The sequence below is a fragment of the Petromyzon marinus genome, chromosome 46, assembly GCF_048934315.1.
Source record: "Petromyzon marinus isolate PM22_M1 ecotype Great Lakes invasive population chromosome 46, UKy_Petmar_22M1.pri1.0, whole genome shotgun sequence".
In the NCBI taxonomy this organism is placed as follows: Eukaryota; Metazoa; Chordata; class Hyperoartia; order Petromyzontiformes; family Petromyzontidae; genus Petromyzon; species Petromyzon marinus.
In genome coordinates this window covers 13,392,401-13,411,298 of record NC_133712.1, presented here as the reverse complement: position 1 = coordinate 13,411,298, position 18,898 = coordinate 13,392,401, and the positions used below count along the sequence as shown (strand labels likewise).

General features: G+C 54.3%; 1 protein-coding gene across 6 annotated transcripts in view; it reads left to right on the top strand.

Annotated features, from left to right (window-relative positions):
- Positions 1-18,898, top strand: part of LOC116952307 (plasma membrane calcium-transporting ATPase 1-like) — a 76,547-nt gene that overhangs the window by 25,219 nt on the left and 32,430 nt on the right. For 5 of the 6 annotated variants that reach the window (XM_032971536.2, XM_032971532.2, XM_032971534.2 and 2 more), the window contains exons 2-5: positions 3,607-5,172; positions 6,260-6,457; positions 17,080-17,337; positions 17,705-17,830. In XM_032971536.2, coding sequence (XP_032827427.1) covers positions 4,851-5,172; positions 6,260-6,457; positions 17,080-17,337; positions 17,705-17,830 — 904 coding nt within the window. In that variant the 5' untranslated portion in view covers positions 3,607-4,850. Of the gene's footprint in view, positions 1-2,272; positions 2,580-3,606; positions 5,173-6,259; positions 6,458-17,079; positions 17,338-17,704; positions 17,831-18,898 lie in introns of those variants that run through there. The other variant, XM_076074214.1, reaches the window with a different exon arrangement.

The following is an 18,898-nucleotide window of genomic DNA, read 5'->3' as shown; positions in this document are numbered from 1 at the left end:
ATGGTGGTGTTGGTGGTGGTGATGGTAGTGATGATGGCGAGGATGTTGGTGGTAGTCACATTGATGGCGGTGATGGTGGTGGTGATGGTGGTGACGATGATGAAGCTGTTGGTCGTAGTCACATTGATGGCGGCGATGATGGTGGTGGTGATAGTAGTGATGATGGCGAGGATGTTGGTGGTAGTCACATTGATGGCGGTGATGGTGGTGGTGGTGACGATGATGAAGCTATTGGTAGTAGTCACATTGATGGCGGTGATGGTGGTGGTGGTGATGATGGTGAAGCTGTTGGTGGTAGTCACATTGATGGCGGTGATGGTGGCGGTGATGGTGGTGATGTTGGCGAGGGACGTGAGGGTCAAAGGTGTCACTCCGCCACACCCTCTGCCCTCCCCCCATCTCCACCCCCACCACGGGGGATCGGGTGCTGGGGAGCACATCGAATGGGGGTCACGGGTGACGCACACACATAGCCACACAGACAAAGGTCCCCCATATAACCTCCAATGGACTGTTAGGGCAAGTGCTGTTGGCGAGCATCTTCATACAGTACAAGCAGTGCCGGATGAGTCGCTACTACATATCTAGTAGCTACTCATCTACTACACATGTAGTAGTAGCTACCACTACATATGTAGTAGCTACCACTACACGTGTAGTAGTAGCTACTACACGTGTAGTGGTAGCTACTACTACACGTGTGGTAGCTACGGGCCCCGCACTTTCAAGGGCCCCGCGCTAAATGCTTTCAAGCTGTCAATTCCCGTTCAGTGATTCTGCACTTGCTCTATTACTATAGTACTATAACGCCTCAATTTTTATGAACGACTGGGTGTTTAAGGTTAGCGATTTGTCGTATTATCTGGTTGTATAGCAAATTAAAAAAAACTACAATTACTTTACGATGCAAGTTACAATTTTGTGTTTAAATCTTTACGTGTATTTTTTTTATTTAGGGTCCCTTTCTAATATATGCTACAGGCCCATGAACTAGCTTCATCCGGCACTGCATACAACGTGCACACAACACGTGCATACCCCCACACACAACACGTGCATAACCCCCCCCCACACACACACAACACGTGCATACCCCTCACACACACAACACGTGCATACCCCTCACACACACAACACGTGCATACCCCCCACACACACAACGCGTGCATACCCCCCCACACACACAACACGTGCATACCCCCCCCCCCCACATACACAACACGTGCATACCCCCCCCACACACACAACACGTGCATACCCCCCCCCACACACAACGCGTGCATACCCCCCCACACACACAACGCGTGCATACCCCCCTACACACACAACACGTGCATACCCCACACACACTGCAGGTTACAACACTGACTCATCCACCTACTCACCACACTGCAGGTTACAACACTGACTCACCCACTCACTACACTGCAGCTTACAACAATGACTCACTCACTCACTCACCACACTGCAGGTTACTCACTCACCCACTCACTCACCACACTGCAGGTTACTCACTCACCCACTCACCACACTGCAGCTTACAACACTGACTCACCCACTCACTCACTACACTGCAGCTTACAACACTGACTCACTCACCCACTCACCACACTGCAGCTTACAACACTGACTCACTCACCCACTCACCACACTGCAGCTTACAACACTGACTCACCCACTCACTCACCACACTGCAGCTTACAACACTGACTCACCCACTCACTCACTACACTGCAGCTTACAACACTGACTCACCCACTCACTCACTACACTGCAGCTTACAACACTGACTCACTCACCCACTCACCACACTGCAGCTTACAACACTGACTCACCCACTCACTCACCACACTGCAGGTTACAACACTGATTCACCCACCCACTCACCACACTGCAGGTCACTTCCATTCTCTCTCCGCTCCACTCTGGAATCCCCTCCTCCCATCGCCTTCGCCTCTTTCCTCCCAGGGGCTCTTAACGTCACCTCGCTCAACTCACGAATCGCATTCACCATCATCTACGACAACTTTAATCGTGCTGTGTGTGGCTGACCGCTTGACGTTTTGGACCTTTCGGGCCTGTTCACATCAACTGTTTAAACAATGTATAAACATACAAAGTCAAAGATCCCCCGTAAAGCCTGAACAGACTGTTGGGGCAAGTGCTGTTAGCGAGCACCTATGAAGGCCGGCACGGCACACGAGGGGGTGGGTGGCCAGCACCACGCCCGGCCGCCTTTGTTTCCCCAGTGGCGATGATTGCACACCGCACCAGGTACTCATTTGAGGCCGAGTCGACCTAGGGGAGGCCCAGGATCCGGTTCAGATAATCCTCACTGGACGTTGGCCGTGAGGGGGAATCGCGCGCTAACCGCTACACCGCTACACCACCGCTCCCCACTATAAACATACACACACAGATCCTCCTTTAGCCTTGAACAGGCTGTTGGGGCAAGTGCTGTGGGCGAGAGTAGCACGCCTGAAGGACGGCACGGCACACGAGGGAATTGGTGGCCGACACCACACTCGGCCGCCTTTGTCTCCCCGGTGGATGTCGTTTGATCAGCCGTGATGAACAGGGTGAGTCATGGACTCGGCGTCACCACGAAGCGGAGAGATGACGGTGGTGATGATGACGATGTTATGATGATTGTGTTGTTGTTCAATATTATTACGACAGTGACGATGACGATCAATATGATGCTGCTGATGCTGCTGCTGATGATGACTACCATGATGATGTTGCTACTGCTGATGACAAGGCTGCTGATGATGACTATGATGGTGTTGCTACTGCTGATGACAACACTGCTGATGATGACTATGATATTGTTGCTACTGCTGATGACAATACTGCTGATGATGACTACTATGATGGTGTTGCTACTGCTGATGACAAAACTGCTGATGATGACTATGATGATGATGATGATGTTGCTACTGCTGATGACAAGACTGCTGCTGATGATGACTACTATGATGGTGTTGCTACTGCTGATGACAAGACTGCTGATGATGACTATGATGGTGTTGCTACTGCTGATGACAAGACTGCTGATGATGACTATGATGTTGTTGCTACTGCTGATGACAAGACTGCTGATGACGACTACCATGATGGTGTTGCTACTGCTGATGACAAGACTGCTGATGATGACTATGATGATGGTGTTGCTACTGCTGATGACAAGACTGCTGATGATGACTATGATGGTGTTGCTACTGTTGATGACAAGACTACTGTTGATGATGACTACTATGACGGTGTTGCTACTGCTGATGACAAGACTGCTGATGATGACTATGATGGTGTTGCTACTGTTGATGACAAGACTACTGTTGATGATGACTACTATGATGGTGTTGCTACTGCTGATGACAAGACTGCTGATGATGACGACGACTATGATGGCCACACCAGCATTGCCGCTGCTGCCGTGTTGCTGATTATAGTTGGTGATTATAGTTGGTGATTATAGTTGGTGATTATAGTTGGTGATTATAGTTGATGACTATAGTTGGTGATTATAGTTGGTGATTATAGTTGACCGCATCTCTGTAACCCCTCTCGCCCCACCACCACCTTTCATTCCCTCGTCCCCTGCAGGCCGCGGCAGGTGCGATCGGGGTCCCTCGATCTTGAGTTCGCGATGGAATCATCGTCAGTGGGCCACCGTGCCGGCATCCAGCCCTCATCTACTTGATCCCCCTCGATCCTTTCGACCCCCTCTCCCACCTCGTCCCCGACGCCGCCTTGATCTCCGAGTCCAGCGTGGCCGCCACCACCGCCGCCGGGCCCGGCGTGAGATGAGACACGGGACGAAGCGAGAAGACACGCGGGGGGGAGACTCGAGGGGAGGCGACGCGGCTGGGCACGGCCAGAGTGTCTCACGCACGGGATGAGGACCTTTCGTCATCATCACCACCAGCACCAGCCGTGTCATCGTCGTCGTCGCCATCGCCTCGTGTCCACGCTGTGGCCACGGTCATCGCCATCATCACCGACATCATCACCGACATCATCACCGTCCTCGTCATCAACCCATCGCTGTCTCTCTCTCCAGGTTTCCCTTTCATTCCATCTTTCATCGCTGGCTCTTTAATTTCTGCCTGGCTGGAGACGAGGAGGTGGAGCAGTAGGCGGAGGAGGAGGAGGTGGTGGTGTGAGAAAAACGGGGATTTGGCGGTGAGAGCGGAGAGTGAAGGAGCGAATTCTGCGCCCTCGTTTCTTGATTCTTTTTGTTGTTGCTTTTGTCGTCGTTCGTGCATCGTCGTTGCTGAGCGCGGGCGCAACGGCCCGACTTGCTGCTCCCAGAGTTCCACTGTTCGTAGACCGCACCGTGGACTCGGCCTCGCCGCCTTCCATCCATCCACCCGCCGCTCAACCCTGCCCGCTCGTTGAAACGCGGTTCGTCATCCCGGTCCCGAGTGCAGTCTTCCGCATCCCCAACTCGTGGGCCCTGTCGACTTTGCTGAGCCGTGAAAGACTTCTCGGCGTCGACAAGAGACAGGCCCACGGACACGAAGGCGGGCGGTCACACGGACCCGACCCAGAGAGGCGGAGAGGGGCCGATTCACCAAAGTCCATCGAGGCCACAGGAAGGATTCAGGGTCACAGAGACCCGCCACCAAACTCGCCCAGCAGACGGACGCAGTAGGGGATGGACAGGCGGACGGACGCGTTCTGATTAGAATCCTATTCAAGTGTTGTGCTTTTCACCTATTTGACGTTGCTATTTCATCCTTCATTCATAACCCACTCCCGCCCACCCTCAAATCCACCCACCGCTCACCACCAGCCCCGCACGGGAGTTGGTGGGGGAGGTGTGGACTGATCCTCGGAAACCCACAATGGCCAACAGCTCCGTCGACTACAAAGCCAAGGGGGCGCGGGCCCCCCAACCGGGCCCCCTTGGCCAAGACGGCGGCTGTGGCGGGGGCCGTGGCGCGGGCCGGGCTGGGGGTCCCGCGCTCCCCACCGCCGCTATGGAGGAGCAGGACGCCGAGGGGGGGTTCGGGGTGACCGTGCGCGAGCTGCGGGACCTCATGGAGATGCGGGGGGCCGAGGCGATGGCCCACATGGCCGAGAGATACGGGGGCAGCGGAGCCGGGGGTGGAGCGGGGGACGCGGTCGTGGGGATGTGTCGCCGGCTCCAGACCTCGCCCGTGGACGGTGAGGATGGTGATGGTGGTGGTCATAGTGATGGTGGTGATGGTGGTGATAGTGGTTAGTGGTGAAGGTGGTGATGGTAACGGTGGTGATGATGGTTGGTGGTGATGGTGGTGATGGTGGTGATGGTGATGATGGTGGTGATGGTGATGGTAGTGGTGATTGTGGTGATGGTGGTGGTGATGCTGGTGATGCTGGTGATAACAACGCTCACAACAACCAACGGAGCGCCGGGCGACTAAAACACAGCAAATTGGCATATTTGGCACAGTAGGGGCACGGGTGGGGCATCTCCCAGTCATCTCAGTCAGTCAACCCATGGCACCTGCCGGGTCGGTCCCATGACCTCCTGTCACCAGCGAGCCTTCGACACTCCACGTGGCCGCAAAGTGCACCTGGCCTGGCACAGGTGCCATGTTGACGTCACCGTCACTTAGTAGCGAATGACGCGTATTTGTATTGGATGTGGTGCTGCTGATGGTGCCGGGGCTGACAGCGGCGGTGGTGTTGACGGTGAGGGGTAGTGCAGCGGTCCGCGCGCTGCGAACACTGCGACTCGACTTCGATTCCTGATTACGGCCAACAACCAGTGACGATTAGATTATCTGAACTCGTCCTGGGCCTCCTCTAGGTCGACTCAGCCTCAGATGAGTACCTGGTGCGGTGTGTAAACACCGCCACTGGGGAGACAAAGGCGGCCGTGCGTGGTGTTGGCCACCAACCCCCCTTGTGTGCCGTGCCGGCTTTCATAGGTGGCTACTCGCTCACGGCATTTTCCCCAACAGTCTGTAAAGGCTACACGGGGGGGGGGGGGGGGTCTTATATGCATGTCTATGGCTCTCTACGTGTCTCCGTGTGCATCTCTATGAGTTTACTATGAGGCCCATAGTTAGACGGGGGTGGGGTGGTCGGGTGGTGGAGGGTGCACGGCCACAATCGCACCACCGTGGCTCGCGCCTTTAATTTTGTGAGAAACAGCAACACGGTCGGCTCCGTCGGCCTACGAAGCGTTACCCACCCCCACCCCCCCTTCACCCCCCCCCCCAACTCCCCCCTTCACCCCCCCTCTTCGCCCCCCCCCTCCCCCCAGGCTTGTCGGGTGACGAGGAGGACCTGGTGCGGAGGCGTGCCGTCTTCGGGGAGAACGTCATCCCACCCAAGAGGCCCAAGTCGTTCCTGGCGCTCGTGTGGGAGGCCCTGCAGGACGTGACGCTCATCATCCTGGAGGTGGCGGCCCTCGTCTCGCTGGGACTCTCCTTCTACCAGCCGCCCGGCTCCGACAGCGATGGTGGGCACACGAGCCCCATTGAGCTGGTGGTCTGGATTAGGCCGAGCCATTGCGGCTGGGCTATAGTGCCAAGGTTATGGTGTCAGTGTCAGGATTATAGTCCCGTCACTAACCCTAGTGTCAGGGTGAGTGACAGGACTATAGTGTCAGGGTTAGTGACAGGGCTGTAGTGTCAGGGTTAGTGACAGGGCTATAGTGTCAGGGTTAGTGACAGGGCTATAGTGTCAGGGTCAGTGACCGGGCTATAGTGTCAGGGTGAGTAACAGGGCTGTAGTGTCAGGGTTAGTGACAGGGCTATAGTGTCAGGGTGAGTAACAGGGCTGTAGTGTCAGGGTTAGTGACAGGACTATAGTGTCAGGGTTATTAACAGGGCTATAGTGTCAGGGTGAGTAACAGGGCTATAGTGTCAGGGTTAGTGACAGGGCTATAGTGTCAGGGTTAGTGACAGGGTTATAGTGTCAGGGTGAGTAACAGGGCTATAGTGTCAGGGTTAGTAACAGGGCTGTAGTGTCAGGGTTAGTAACAGGGCTATAGTGTCAGGGTTAGTAACAGGGTTATAGTGTCAGGGTCAGTGACAGGGCTATAGTGTCAGGGTTAGTAACAGGGCTGTAGTGTCAGGGTTAGTGACAGGGCTATAGTGTCAGGGTGAGTAACAGGGCTGTAGTGACAGGGTTATTAACAGGGCTATAGTGTCAGAGTTAGTGACAGGGCTATAGTGTGAGGGTGAGTGAAAGGGCTATAGTGTCAGGGTTATTAACAGGGCTGTAGTGTCAAGGTTAGTGACAGGGCTGTAGTGTCAGGGTTAGTGACAGGGCTATAGTGTCAGTGACAGGGCTATAGTGTCAGGGTGAGTAACAGGGCTGTAGTGTCAGGGTTAGTGACAGGGCTATAGTGTCAGTGTTAGTAACAGGGCTATAGTGTCAGGGTTAGTAACAGGGCTGTAGTGTCAGGGTTAGTGACAGGGCTGTAATGTCAGGGTTAGTGACAGGGCTATAGTGTCAGGGTTAGTGACAGGGCTGTAGTGTCAGGGTTAGTAACAGGGCTATAGTGTCAGGGTTAGTGACAGGGCTGTAGTGTCAGGGTTAGTGACAGGGCTGTAGTGTCAGGGTTAGTAACAGGGCTATAGTGTCAGGGTTAGTGACAGGTATGTAGTGTCAGGGTCAGTGACAGGGCTATAGTGTCAGGGTTAGTGACAGGGCTGTAGTGTCAGGGTCAGTAACAGGGCTATAGTGTCAGGGTTAGTGACAGGGCTATAGTGTCAGTGACAGGGCTGTAGTGTCAGGGTTAGTAACAGGGCTGTAGTGTCAGGGTTAGTGACAGGGCTATAGTGTCAGTAACAGGGCTATAGTGTCAAGGTCAGTAACAGGGCTGTAGTGTCAGGGTTAGTGACAGGGCTATAGTGGCAGGGTCAGTAACAGGGCTATAGTGTCAGAGTCAGCGACAGGGCTATAGTGTCAGGGTTAGTGACAGGGCTATAGTGTCAGGGTTAGTGACATGGCTTTAGCATCAGGGTGAGTAACAGGGCTGTAGTGTTAGGGTTAGTGACAGGGCTGTAGTGTCAGGGTGAGTAACAGGGCTATAGTGTCAGGGTTAGTTACAGGGCTATAGTGTCAGGGTTAGTGACAGGGTTATAGTGTCAGGGTGAGTAACAGGGCTGTAGCATCAGGGTTAGTTACAGGGCTATAGTGTCAGGGTTAGTGACAGAGTTATAGTGTCAGGGTGAGTAACAGGGCTGTAGTGTCAGGATTAGTGACAGGGCTATAGTGTCAGGGTTAGTGACAGGACTATAGTGTCAGGGTTAGTGACAGGGCTGTAGTGTCAGGGTTAGTAACAGGGCTGTAGTGTCAGGGTGAGTAACAGGGCTATAGTGTCAGGGTTAGTGACAGGGCTATAGTGTCAGTGACAGGGTTGTAGTGTCAGGGTTAGTAACAGGGCTGTAATGTCAGGGTTAGTGACAGGGCTATAGTGTCAGTGACAGGGCTATAGTGTCAGGGTTAGTAACAGGGCTGTAGTGTCAGGGTGAGTAACAGGGCTGTAGTGTCAGGGTTAGTGACAGGACTATAGTGTCAGGGTTATTAACAGGGCTATAGTGTCAGGGTGAGTAACAGGGCTATAGTTTCAGGGTTAGTGACAGGGCTATAGTGTCAGGGTTAGTGACAGGGTTATAGTGTCAGGGTGAGTAACAGGGCTATAGTGTCAGGGTTAGTAACAGGGCTGTAGTGTCAGGGTTAGTAACAGGGCTATAGTGTCAGGGTTAGTAACAGGGTTATAGTGTCAGGGTCAGTGACAGGGCTATAGTGTCAGGGTTAGTAACAGGGCTGTAGTGTCAGGGTTAGTGACAGGGCTATAGTGTCAGGGTGAGTAACAGGGCTGTAGTGACAGGGTTATTAACAGGGCTATAGTGTCAGAGTTAGTGACAGGGCTATAGTGTGAGGGTGAGTGAAAGGGCTATAGTGTCAGGGTTATTAACAGGGCTGTAGTGTCAAGGTTAGTGACAGGGCTGTAGTGTCAGGGTTAGTGACAGGGCTATAGTGTCAGTGACAGGGCTATAGTGTCAGGGTGAGTAACAGGGCTGTAGTGTCAGGGTTAGTGACAGGGCTATAGTGTCAGTGTTAGTAACAGGGCTATAGTGTCAGGGTTAGTAACAGGGCTATAGTGTCAGGGTTAGTGACAGGGCTGTAGTGTCAGGGTTAGTGACAGGGCTGTAGTGTCAGGGTTAGTAACAGGGCTATAGTGTCAGGGTTAGTGACAGGTATGTAGTGTCAGGGTCAGTGACAGGGCTATAGTGTCAGGGTTAGTGACAGGGCTGTAGTGTCAGGGTTAGTGACAGGGCTGTAGTGTCAGGGTTAGTGACAGGGCTGTAGTGTCAGGGTCAGTAACAGGGCTATAGTGTCAGTGTTAGTGACAGGGCTATAGTGTCCGTGACAGGGCTGTAGTGTCAGGGTTAGTAACAGGGCTGTAGTCTCAGGGTTAGTGACAGGGCTATAGTGTCAGTAACAGGGCTATAGTGTCAAGGTCAGTAACAGGGCTGTAGTGTCAGGGTTAGTGACAGGGCTATAGTGTCAGGGTCAGTAACAGGACTATAGTGTCAGAGTCAGCGACAGGGCTATAGTGTCAGGGTTAGTGACAGGGCTATAGTGTCAGGGTTAGTGACAGGGCTATAGTGTCAGGGTTAGTGACATGGCTTTAGCATCAGGGTGAGTAACAGGGCTGTAGTGTTAGGGTTAGTGACAGGGCTGTAGTGTCAGGGTCAGTGACAGCGCTATAGTGTCAGGGTTAGTGACAGGGTTATAGTGTCAGGGTGAGTAACAGGGCTATAGTGTCAGGGTTAGTTACAGGGCTATAGTGTCAGGGTTAGTGACAGGGTTATAGTGTCAGGGTGAGTAACAGGGCTGTAGCGTCAGGGTTAGTTACAGGGCTATAGTGTCAGGGTTAGTGACAGGGTTATAGTGTCAGGGTGAGTAACAGGGCTGTAGTGTCAGGATTAGTGACAGGGCTATAGTGTCAGGGTTAGTGACAGGACTATAGTGTCAGGGTTAGTGACAGGGCTGTAGTGTCAGGGTTAGTAACAGGGCTGTAGTGTCAGGGTGAGTAACAGGGCTATAGTGTCAGGGTTAGTGACAGGGCTATAGTGTCAGTGACAGGGCTGTAGTGTCAGGGTTAGTAACAGGGCTGTAATGTCAGGGTTAGTGACAGGGCTATAGTGTCAGTGACAGGGCTATAGTGTCAGGGTTAGTAACAGGGCTGTAGTGTCAGGGTGAGTAACAGGGCTGTAGTGTCAGGGTTAGTGACAGGACTATAGTGTCAGGGTTATTAACAGGGCTATAGTGTCAGGGTGAGTAACAGGGCTATAGTTTCAGGGTTAGTGACAGGGCTATAGTGTCAGGGTTAGTGACAGGGTTATAGTGTCAGGGTGAGTAACAGGGCTATAGTGTCAGGGTTAGTAACAGGGCTGTAGTGTCAGGGTTAGTAACAGGGCTATAGTGTCAGGGTTAGTAACAGGGTTATAGTGTCAGGGTCAGTGACAGGGCTATAGTGTCAGGGTTAGTAACAGGGCTGTAGTGTCAGGGTTAGTGACAGGGCTATAGTGTCAGGGTGAGTAACAGGGCTGTAGTGTCAGGGTTATTAACAGGGCTATAGTGTCAGAGTTAGTGACAGGGCTATAGTGTGAGGGTGAGTGAAAGGGCTATAGTGTCAGGGTTATTAACAGGGCTGTAGTGTCAAGGTTAGTGACAGGGCTGTAGTGTCAGAGTTAGTGACAGGGCTATAGTGTCAGTGACAGGGCTATAGTGTCAGGGTGAGTAACAGGGCTGTAGTGTCAGGGTTAGTGACAGGGCTATAGTGTCAGTGTTAGTAACAGGGCTATAGTGTCAGGGTTAGTAACAGGGCTGTAGTGTCAGGGTTAGTGACAGGGCTGTAGTGTCAGGGTTAGTGACAGGGCTATAGTGTCAGGGTTAGTGACAGGGCTGTAGTGTCAGGGTTAGTAACAGGGCTATAGTGTCAGGGTTAGTGACAGGGCTGTAGTGTCAGGGTTAGTGACAGGGCTGTAGTGTCAGGGTTAGTAACAGGGCTATAGTGTCAGGGTTAGTGACAGGTATGTAGTGTCAGGGTCAGTGACAGGGCTATAGTGTCAGGGTTAGTGACAGGGCTGTAGTGTCAGGGTTAGTGACAGGGCTGTAGTGTCAGGGTTAGTGACAGGGCTGTAGTGTCAGGGTCAGTAACAGGGCTATAGTGTCAGGGTTAGTGACAGGGCTATAGTGTCAGTGACAGGGCTGTAGTGTCAGGGTTAGTAACAGGGCTGTAGTGTCAGGGTTAGTGACAGGGCTATAGTGTCAGTAACAGGGCTATAGTGTCAAGGTCAGTAACAGGGCTGTAGTGTCAGGGTTAGTGACAGGGCTATAGTGTCAGGGTCAGTAACAGGGCTTTAGCATCAGGGTGAGTAACAGGGCTGTAGTGTTAGGGTTAGTGACAGGGCTGTAGTGTCAGGGTCAGTGACAGCGCTATAGTGTCAGGGTTAGTGACAGGGTTATAGTGTCAGGGTGAATAACAGGGCTATAGTGTCAGGGTTAGTTACAGGGCTATAGTGTCAGGGTTAGTGACAGGGTTATGGTGTCAGGGTGAGTAACAGGGCTGTAGCGTCAGGGTTAGTTACAGGGCTATAGTGTCAGGGTTAGTGACAGGGTTATAGTGTCAGGGTGAGTAACAGGGCTGTAGTGTCAGGATTAGTGACAGGGCTATAGTGTCAGGGTTAGTGACAGGGCTATAGTGTCAGGGTTAGTGACAGGGCTGTAGTGTCAGGGTTAGTAACAGGGCTGTAGTGTCAGGGTGAGTAACAGGGCTATAGTGTCAGGGTTAGTGACAGGGCTATAGTGTCAGTGACAGGGCTGTAGTGTCAGGGTTAGTAACAGGGCTGTAATGTCAGGGTTAGTGACAGGGCTATAGTGTCAGTGACAGGGCTATAGTGTCAGGGTTAGTAACAGGGCTGTAGTGTCAGGGTGAGTAACAGGGCTATAGTGTCAGGGTTAGTGACAGGGCTATAGTGTCAGTGACAGGGCTGTAGTGTCAGGGTTAGTGACAGAGCTATAGTGTCAGGGTCAGTGACAGGGCTCTAGTGTCAGTGTTAGTGACAGGGCTATAGTGTCAGGGTTAGTGACAGGACTATAGTGTCGGGGTTATTAACAGGGCTGTAGTGTCAGGGTTAGTGACAGGGCTGTAGTGTCAGGGTTAGTGACAGGGCTATAGTGTCAGGGTTATTAACAGGGCTATAGTGTCAGGGTTAGTGACAGGGCTATTGTGTCAGGGTTAGTGACAGGGCTATAGTGTCAGTGACAGGGCTATAGTGTCAGGGTTAGTGACAGGGCTATAGTGTCAGTGACAGGGCTATAGTGTCAGGGTTAGTGACAGGGCTATAGTGTCAGTGACAGGGCTGTAGTGTCAGGGTTAATGATAGGGCTATAGTGTCAGGGTTAGTAACAGGGCTGTAGTGTCAGGGTGAGTGACAGGGCTATAGTGTCAGGGTTATTAACAGGGCTGTAGTGTCAGGGTTAGTGACAGGGCTATAGTGTCAGTGACAGGGCTGTAGTGTCAGGGTTAGTAACAGGGCTGTAGTGTCAGGGTTAGTGACAGGGCTATAGTGTCAGTGACAGGGCTATAGTGTCAGGGTTAGTAACAGGGCTATAGTGTCAGGGTTAGTGACAGGACTATAGTGTCAGGGTTATTAACAGGGCTGTAGTGTCAGGGTTAGTGACAGGGCTGTAGTGTCAGGGTTAGTGACAGGGCTATAGTGTCAGGGTTATTAACAGGGCTATAGTGTCAGGGTTAGTGACAGGGCTATTGTGTCAGGGTTAGTGACAGGGCTATAGTGTCAGGGTGAGTGACAGGGCTATAGTGTCAGTGACAGGGCTGTAGTGTCAGGGTTAGTGGCAGCAGCAAGGCTGACCAATTAAAATGGACACGTGGCGTCAGACGCATCACGTGGCCCTGCCCCATTGAGTGATCGATCTATTTGCGGCGCTCACAGCGGAGTCGGCAACAGCACGAGAAAGGAAACGCGGCGTGTACAAAGACAAAGGTCCCCCGCATGGCCTCAACGGACTGTTGGGCCAAGTGTCATTAGCGAGCACCTATGAAGGCCAGCACACGTGGGGAGATGTGGGGGGGGAGGGGGGTGGCCGATGCACCGCACCCGACCTCCTGACGTTCACAGACACCGCACCAAAGACTAATTTAAGGCCGAGCCTATCTAGGGGAGGCACAGTCCACTGCCCGGGCAGGGGAACTCCTCCACTCTCTCCACGCGTGCCCAGTGGCTCGTGGGGAGAGCGTGACGGTCGGCGCGGGGTTGGTGGGGCTGGTGGCAAGGCCCCCACCACCCACACCCCCCACCATCTCTGCGTGGCTCACGAAGACAAAGATCCCCCGTATAGCCTTTTAACGGACCGTTGGGGCAAGTGCTGTTCGCGAGCACCAAGAGACGTCCGCCACTGTGGAAACACGTGGCCGGCGGGCCGCCTTTGTCTCACCGGTGCTGACGAGTGCGCATTTTTGTTACGGGGGCCGAGTCGACCTTTGGGGAAGGTCCTGGAGTAGTCGCAACACTTCGCCGTGAACGTCGTTGATTCTGAGCGGGCCGTCGACACTCAGGGTGGGGAGGGAGGGGGGTCGCCGCATTTCGTCGCGCGGCGCGAACCACTGTGCCACCGCTCCCCCCCCCCACACGCGCACAGGTTTTTGTTGTTGTTGTTGTGTGTGGTGTGTCTGGGCCCGACTAGCGCCGAGACTGTTGCAGGGCTATGCGGCGCTATTCTTAGCGGCGCTGGCAGACGGCTGTTGCCACTGCTGTCAAATAAACAGTGGCGACACGCGCACAAGACAAAGGCCAATAAGATTCCCCCCGTGTAGCCTGTGATAGGCTGTCGGGGGCAAGTGCTGTTAGCGAACACCTTTGAAGGCCGGCACGGCGCACGAGAGGGTGGGTGGCCAGCCCCACGCCTGGCCGCCTTTGTATCCCCAGTGGCGATGTTTACATGCCGCACCCGGGTACTCGTTTGAGGCCGAGTCGACCTAGGGGAGGCCCAGGACCAGCTCAGATAATCGTCACTGGTGTTGGCCGTGAGCGCGAATCGAACCCGGGTCGCCGGGTTCGACGCGCAGCGTAGCGCTAACCACTACACCACCGCGCCCCCCGACAGAGACAGCGGCACAGACACGGGCTACTCCCCCGTGCTTGTTGCCTGTCACCGGCTGTTGGGGAACGTGCCGTTAGCGAGCGCCTATTAAGGCCCTCGCCGAGTCTCGTGACCCTTTTGCAGGAGGGTCCTGCCACGTTTTAGCAGCGGGCCGGGGGGGGGGGCGATGATTGCCTTTCATGCTGCTACCGCTGTGCGGCGTAGCCCCAAGGAATCCCACAGAATCCCACGGAAATCCACAAAATCCCACGGAATCCCACAGAATCCCACGGAATCCCACACAATCCCACGGAATCCCACGGAAGGTGACTTGCGGTGTAACTCTTGCACATTTTGTCAAAGTTTGGACCATGACGCCGCCACGCGACGGCCTGCCTCTTGCGAACGACGGCGTCACGGGCGTCTTCGGCGTACGCCGTGATCGCCGCTCCCGGGAAAGCCATGGCAGGCTAGTGCTGGATGAAGCTAGCGCGGGGTCTGTAGCATATGTTATAAATGGGCCCAAAATAAATAAAAACTTAAATATTTAAACGCAGATTATTTTACTTGCATAGCAAAATTGTAAGTTTTTCATTTGCCATACAGCCAGATAATACGACAAATCGCTAACGTTAAACACCCGGTCCTTCATAAAAGTTGAAGGCGGTATAGTACAATAGTCATCGAGCAAGTGCAGAATCACTGAACCGGAATTGATAGCTTGAAAGCATTCAGCACGGGGGCCCGTAGCATTATGCAGCTGCTTTTGCTACGAGGATCATCCGGCACTTGGGCAGGAACGAATCGGAATTTTGTGGCACTCCCGAGCAGGGGAGATGGAGCTGGAATGAAACCCAGGGTTTGCCGGGTCCGGGGTGGTCGTGCGTGCGTGTGCGCGCTCGCGGTGTGCCGCGAGGGGGGACTGTGAAGCAGTCTCCACGCGGGAAGATATTCTTAGATGAAAGGAAATCTCTGCTCCAGGAACACGGTGTCTTCTGAAACAGCAGCAGGCGGAACACGACACACACACATGCGAGCGTACAGGACACACACACGGACACACACACGGACACACACACGGACACACACACGGGCAAAACAAAGATTTCCCCCCCCCCCCCCCCCCGTGTAGCTTTAACAGACTGTAGGGGAAAGTGCTGTTAGCGAGCACCTATGAAGGCCGGAACGGTACACGAGGGGGTGGGTGGCCAGCACCACGCCCGACCGCTTTTGTCTCCCTAGTGGCAATGTTTACACACCGCACCAGGTACTCATTTGAGGCTGAGTCGACCTAGGGGAGGTCCAGGATCCGGTTCAGATAATTCGTGAGCGGGAATCCAACCCGGGAATCTCGCCGGGTTCGTGACGCAGCGCGGACGGAAAAACAAAACACTCGCCGTGGGCAGGCGCAGTGGTGAGGCAAAGACAAAGGTCCCCCGCGTAGCCTTCACAGACTGCTGGGGCAAGTGCTGTAAGCGAGCATCTGAACCGGTCCTGGGCCTCCCCTAGGTCGACTCGGCCTCAAATGAGTACCTGGTGCGATGTGTAAACATCGCCACTGGGGAGATAAAGGCAGCCGGGCGTGGTGTTGGCCACCCACCCCCTCGTGTGCCGTGCCGGCCTTTATAGGTGCTCGCTAACAGCACTTGCCCCTACAGTCTGTTAAGGCTATACGGGGGTCTTTGTGCATGCTTGAGTGTATACATATGTGTTTGTCTGTGTGTGTATGCGTGAGTGTATACGTGTGTGTGTCTGTGTGTGTATGTATGCGTGAGTGTATACGTGTGTGTGTCTGTGCGTGTATGCGTGAGTGTATGCGTTTGTGTGTCTGTGTGTATACGTGTGTGTGTCTGTGTGTGTGTGTATACGTGTATGTGTGTCTGTGCGTGTATGCGTGAGTGTATGCGTGTGTGTGTCTGTGTGTATACGTGTGTGTGTCTGTCTAGGTCGACTCAGCCTCAAATGAGTACCTGGTGCGGTGTGTAAACATCGCCACTAGGGAGACAAAGGCGGTCGGGCGTGGTGCTGGCCACTCACCCCCTCGTGTACCGTTCCGGCCTTCATAGGTGCTCGCTAACAGCACTTGCCCCTACAGTCTGTTACAGGCTATATGGGGGATCTTTGTATACGTGTGTGTGTGTCTGTGCGTGTATGCGTGAGTGTATGCGTGTATGTGTCTGTGTGTATACGTGTGTGTGTCTGTGTGTGTGTATACGTGTGTGTGTCTGTGCGTGTATGCGTGAGTGTATGCGTGTGTGTGTCTGTGTGTATACGTGTGTGTGTCTGTGTGTGTGTGTATACGTGTGTGTGTCTGTGTGTGTGCATGAGCAGCTGCGCGCCGTGCATGTTAAGGAGCTCCGTGTCCTAAATTAAGTAGGAAAATAAAAAATTAAACGATCCCCATAGCCACGAGCGGCAGCAGCAGTAGCAGCAGACACTGCTAGAGGGGGGAGTGTGGAGGATCAGAATGGGGGGGGGATGCAGGGATTCCATACGGAGGGTAGAGGGTAGGAGAGCGCTGAGGGATTGAATAAATAATTGGTAGTTTGATGGATGGATAAAAGATCAAAAGGTGGATGGGCTGATGGAGTGATGTTGATAAGGATCAAGCGATGGGATGATGGAGTGATTGGTGGAATTGGTTTAGAGATGGATGGAGTGATTGAAGGGGTGATGTTTGGAGTGATGGATGAATGGAAGGAGTGATGCGTGCAGTGATGGATCTATTGATGGGAGTGGTGGATAAATGAGTCCGGGATGGGGTTGCACCATTATTGACCAACGTGAAAAGTATCGTGAAAAGCCGAAGAGAGAGAAAAAACAACTCGAAAGTGACCGTTCCCTCTCAGGCCAACCTCGTGCCCCTTCTCCTCTTGACCCCTTGACCCCTTGACCCCCCCTCCTCCGTTGACCCCCCCACCCTACCCCACCCCACCCCCACCCCACACCGTGCAGCGTGCGGGCTTGCCGGGGGCGGCGCGGAGGACGAGGGGGAGGCGACGGCCGGCTGGATCGAGGGAGCGGCCATCCTCCTGTCGGTGGCGTGCGTTGTGCTCGTCACGGCGTTCAATGACTGGAGCAAGGAGCGACAGTTCCGCGGCCTGCAGAATCGCATCGAGCAGGAGCAGAAGTTCTCGGTCATCCGCGGCGGGCAGCTGCTCCAGGTCCCCGTGGCAGCCATCGTGGTGGGCGACATCGCCCAGGTCAAATACGGTACGAGGGTTGAATACGGTATGGGGGTTGAAATACGGTACGGGGGTCAAATACGGTATGGGGGTTGAAATACGGTACGGGGATCAGATGCAGTAAAGGGGATCAAACACGGTACGGGGGTTGAATACGGTACGGGGTCAGACATGGAATTGGGGTCGGATGCAGGGCCGGGAATGAAATATGGTACGGAGGTTAAATATGGTATTGGAGGCGACATTCGTGGCGACGCTGAGATGCTCAAGTAGGGCACAGATTATGACGACGACAATGATCGTGATGACTTCGGTGACAATGATGACAAGGACCACGGCGACGACGCCGACGACGACGATGATGATGATGATGGCAGCACTGCTTGACCGTGCAGGTGACCTGCTGCCCGCGGACGGGGTGCTCATCCAGAGCAACGACCTCAAGGTGGACGAGAGCTCCCTAACCGGGGAGTCCGACCAGGTGCGCAAAGCCATCGACAGGGACCCCAACCTTCTCTCAGGTCAGGGGTCACACACACACACGGACACACACACACACGGACAACAACAACCGCCATTCGCCACTAAGTGGCGGTGACGTCACCACGACGCTTGTGCCAGGCCAAGTTCACTTTGAGGCCACGTGAAGTGTCGAACGCCCGCTGGCAGGTCACGGGGCAGACCCAAGTGCCACGGGTCGACTGACTAAGATGACTGAGATGGCTGGCTGATGCACCACCTGTGCCCCCTACAGTGCCAACCTGCTGTGCTTTAACCACCCGGCGCTCCGCTCATTGTTGTGAGCGTCGCTCCTCCGCCCTCCGTTGTTGTTGGAGGGCGACTGCCTCCAACTGCCCAGTAGCGTCCTTCACGAGCCTCCTCCACAGAGGCCGATATTGACACCGCTGGTGCCAGTCATCGGCAAGTCCACTCAGCTCCACGTCCTCCTGTACCACATCACTCCATCTCTTCTCTAGCCTGTGCCGCGCCCGTTTAGCCCCCTCGATCCGGCCGAACAAAAGCTGTTTCGGCATGCGGTGGCTGGGCATGCGGGCTACATGACCCAGCCAACGCAGCCTTGCCTACAGGAGGAGCTCACACGGACACACGCACACGGACACACAACAACAACAACCGCCATTCGCCACTAAGTGTCGGTGACGTCACCACGACGCTTGTGCCAGGCTATGTGCACCCTGAGGCCACGTGAAGTGTCGAACGCCCGCTGGCAGGAGGTCACGGGGCAGACCCAGGTGCCACGGGTCGACTGACTGAGATAACTGGCTGATGCACCACCTGTGCCCCCTACTGTGCCAACCTGCTGTGCTTTAGCCACCCGGCGCTCCGCTCGTTGTTCTGAGCGTCGCTCCTCCGCCCTCCGTTGTTGTTGGAGGGCGACTACCTCCAACTGCCCAGTAGCGTCCTTCACGAGCCTCCTCCACAGAGGCCGATCTTGACACCGCTGGTACCAGTTATTGGCAAGTCCACTCAGCTCCACGTCCTCCTGTACCACATCACTCCATCTCTTCTCTAGCCCGTGCGGCGCCCGCTTAGCCCCCTCAATCCGGCCGAACAAAAGCTGTTTCGGC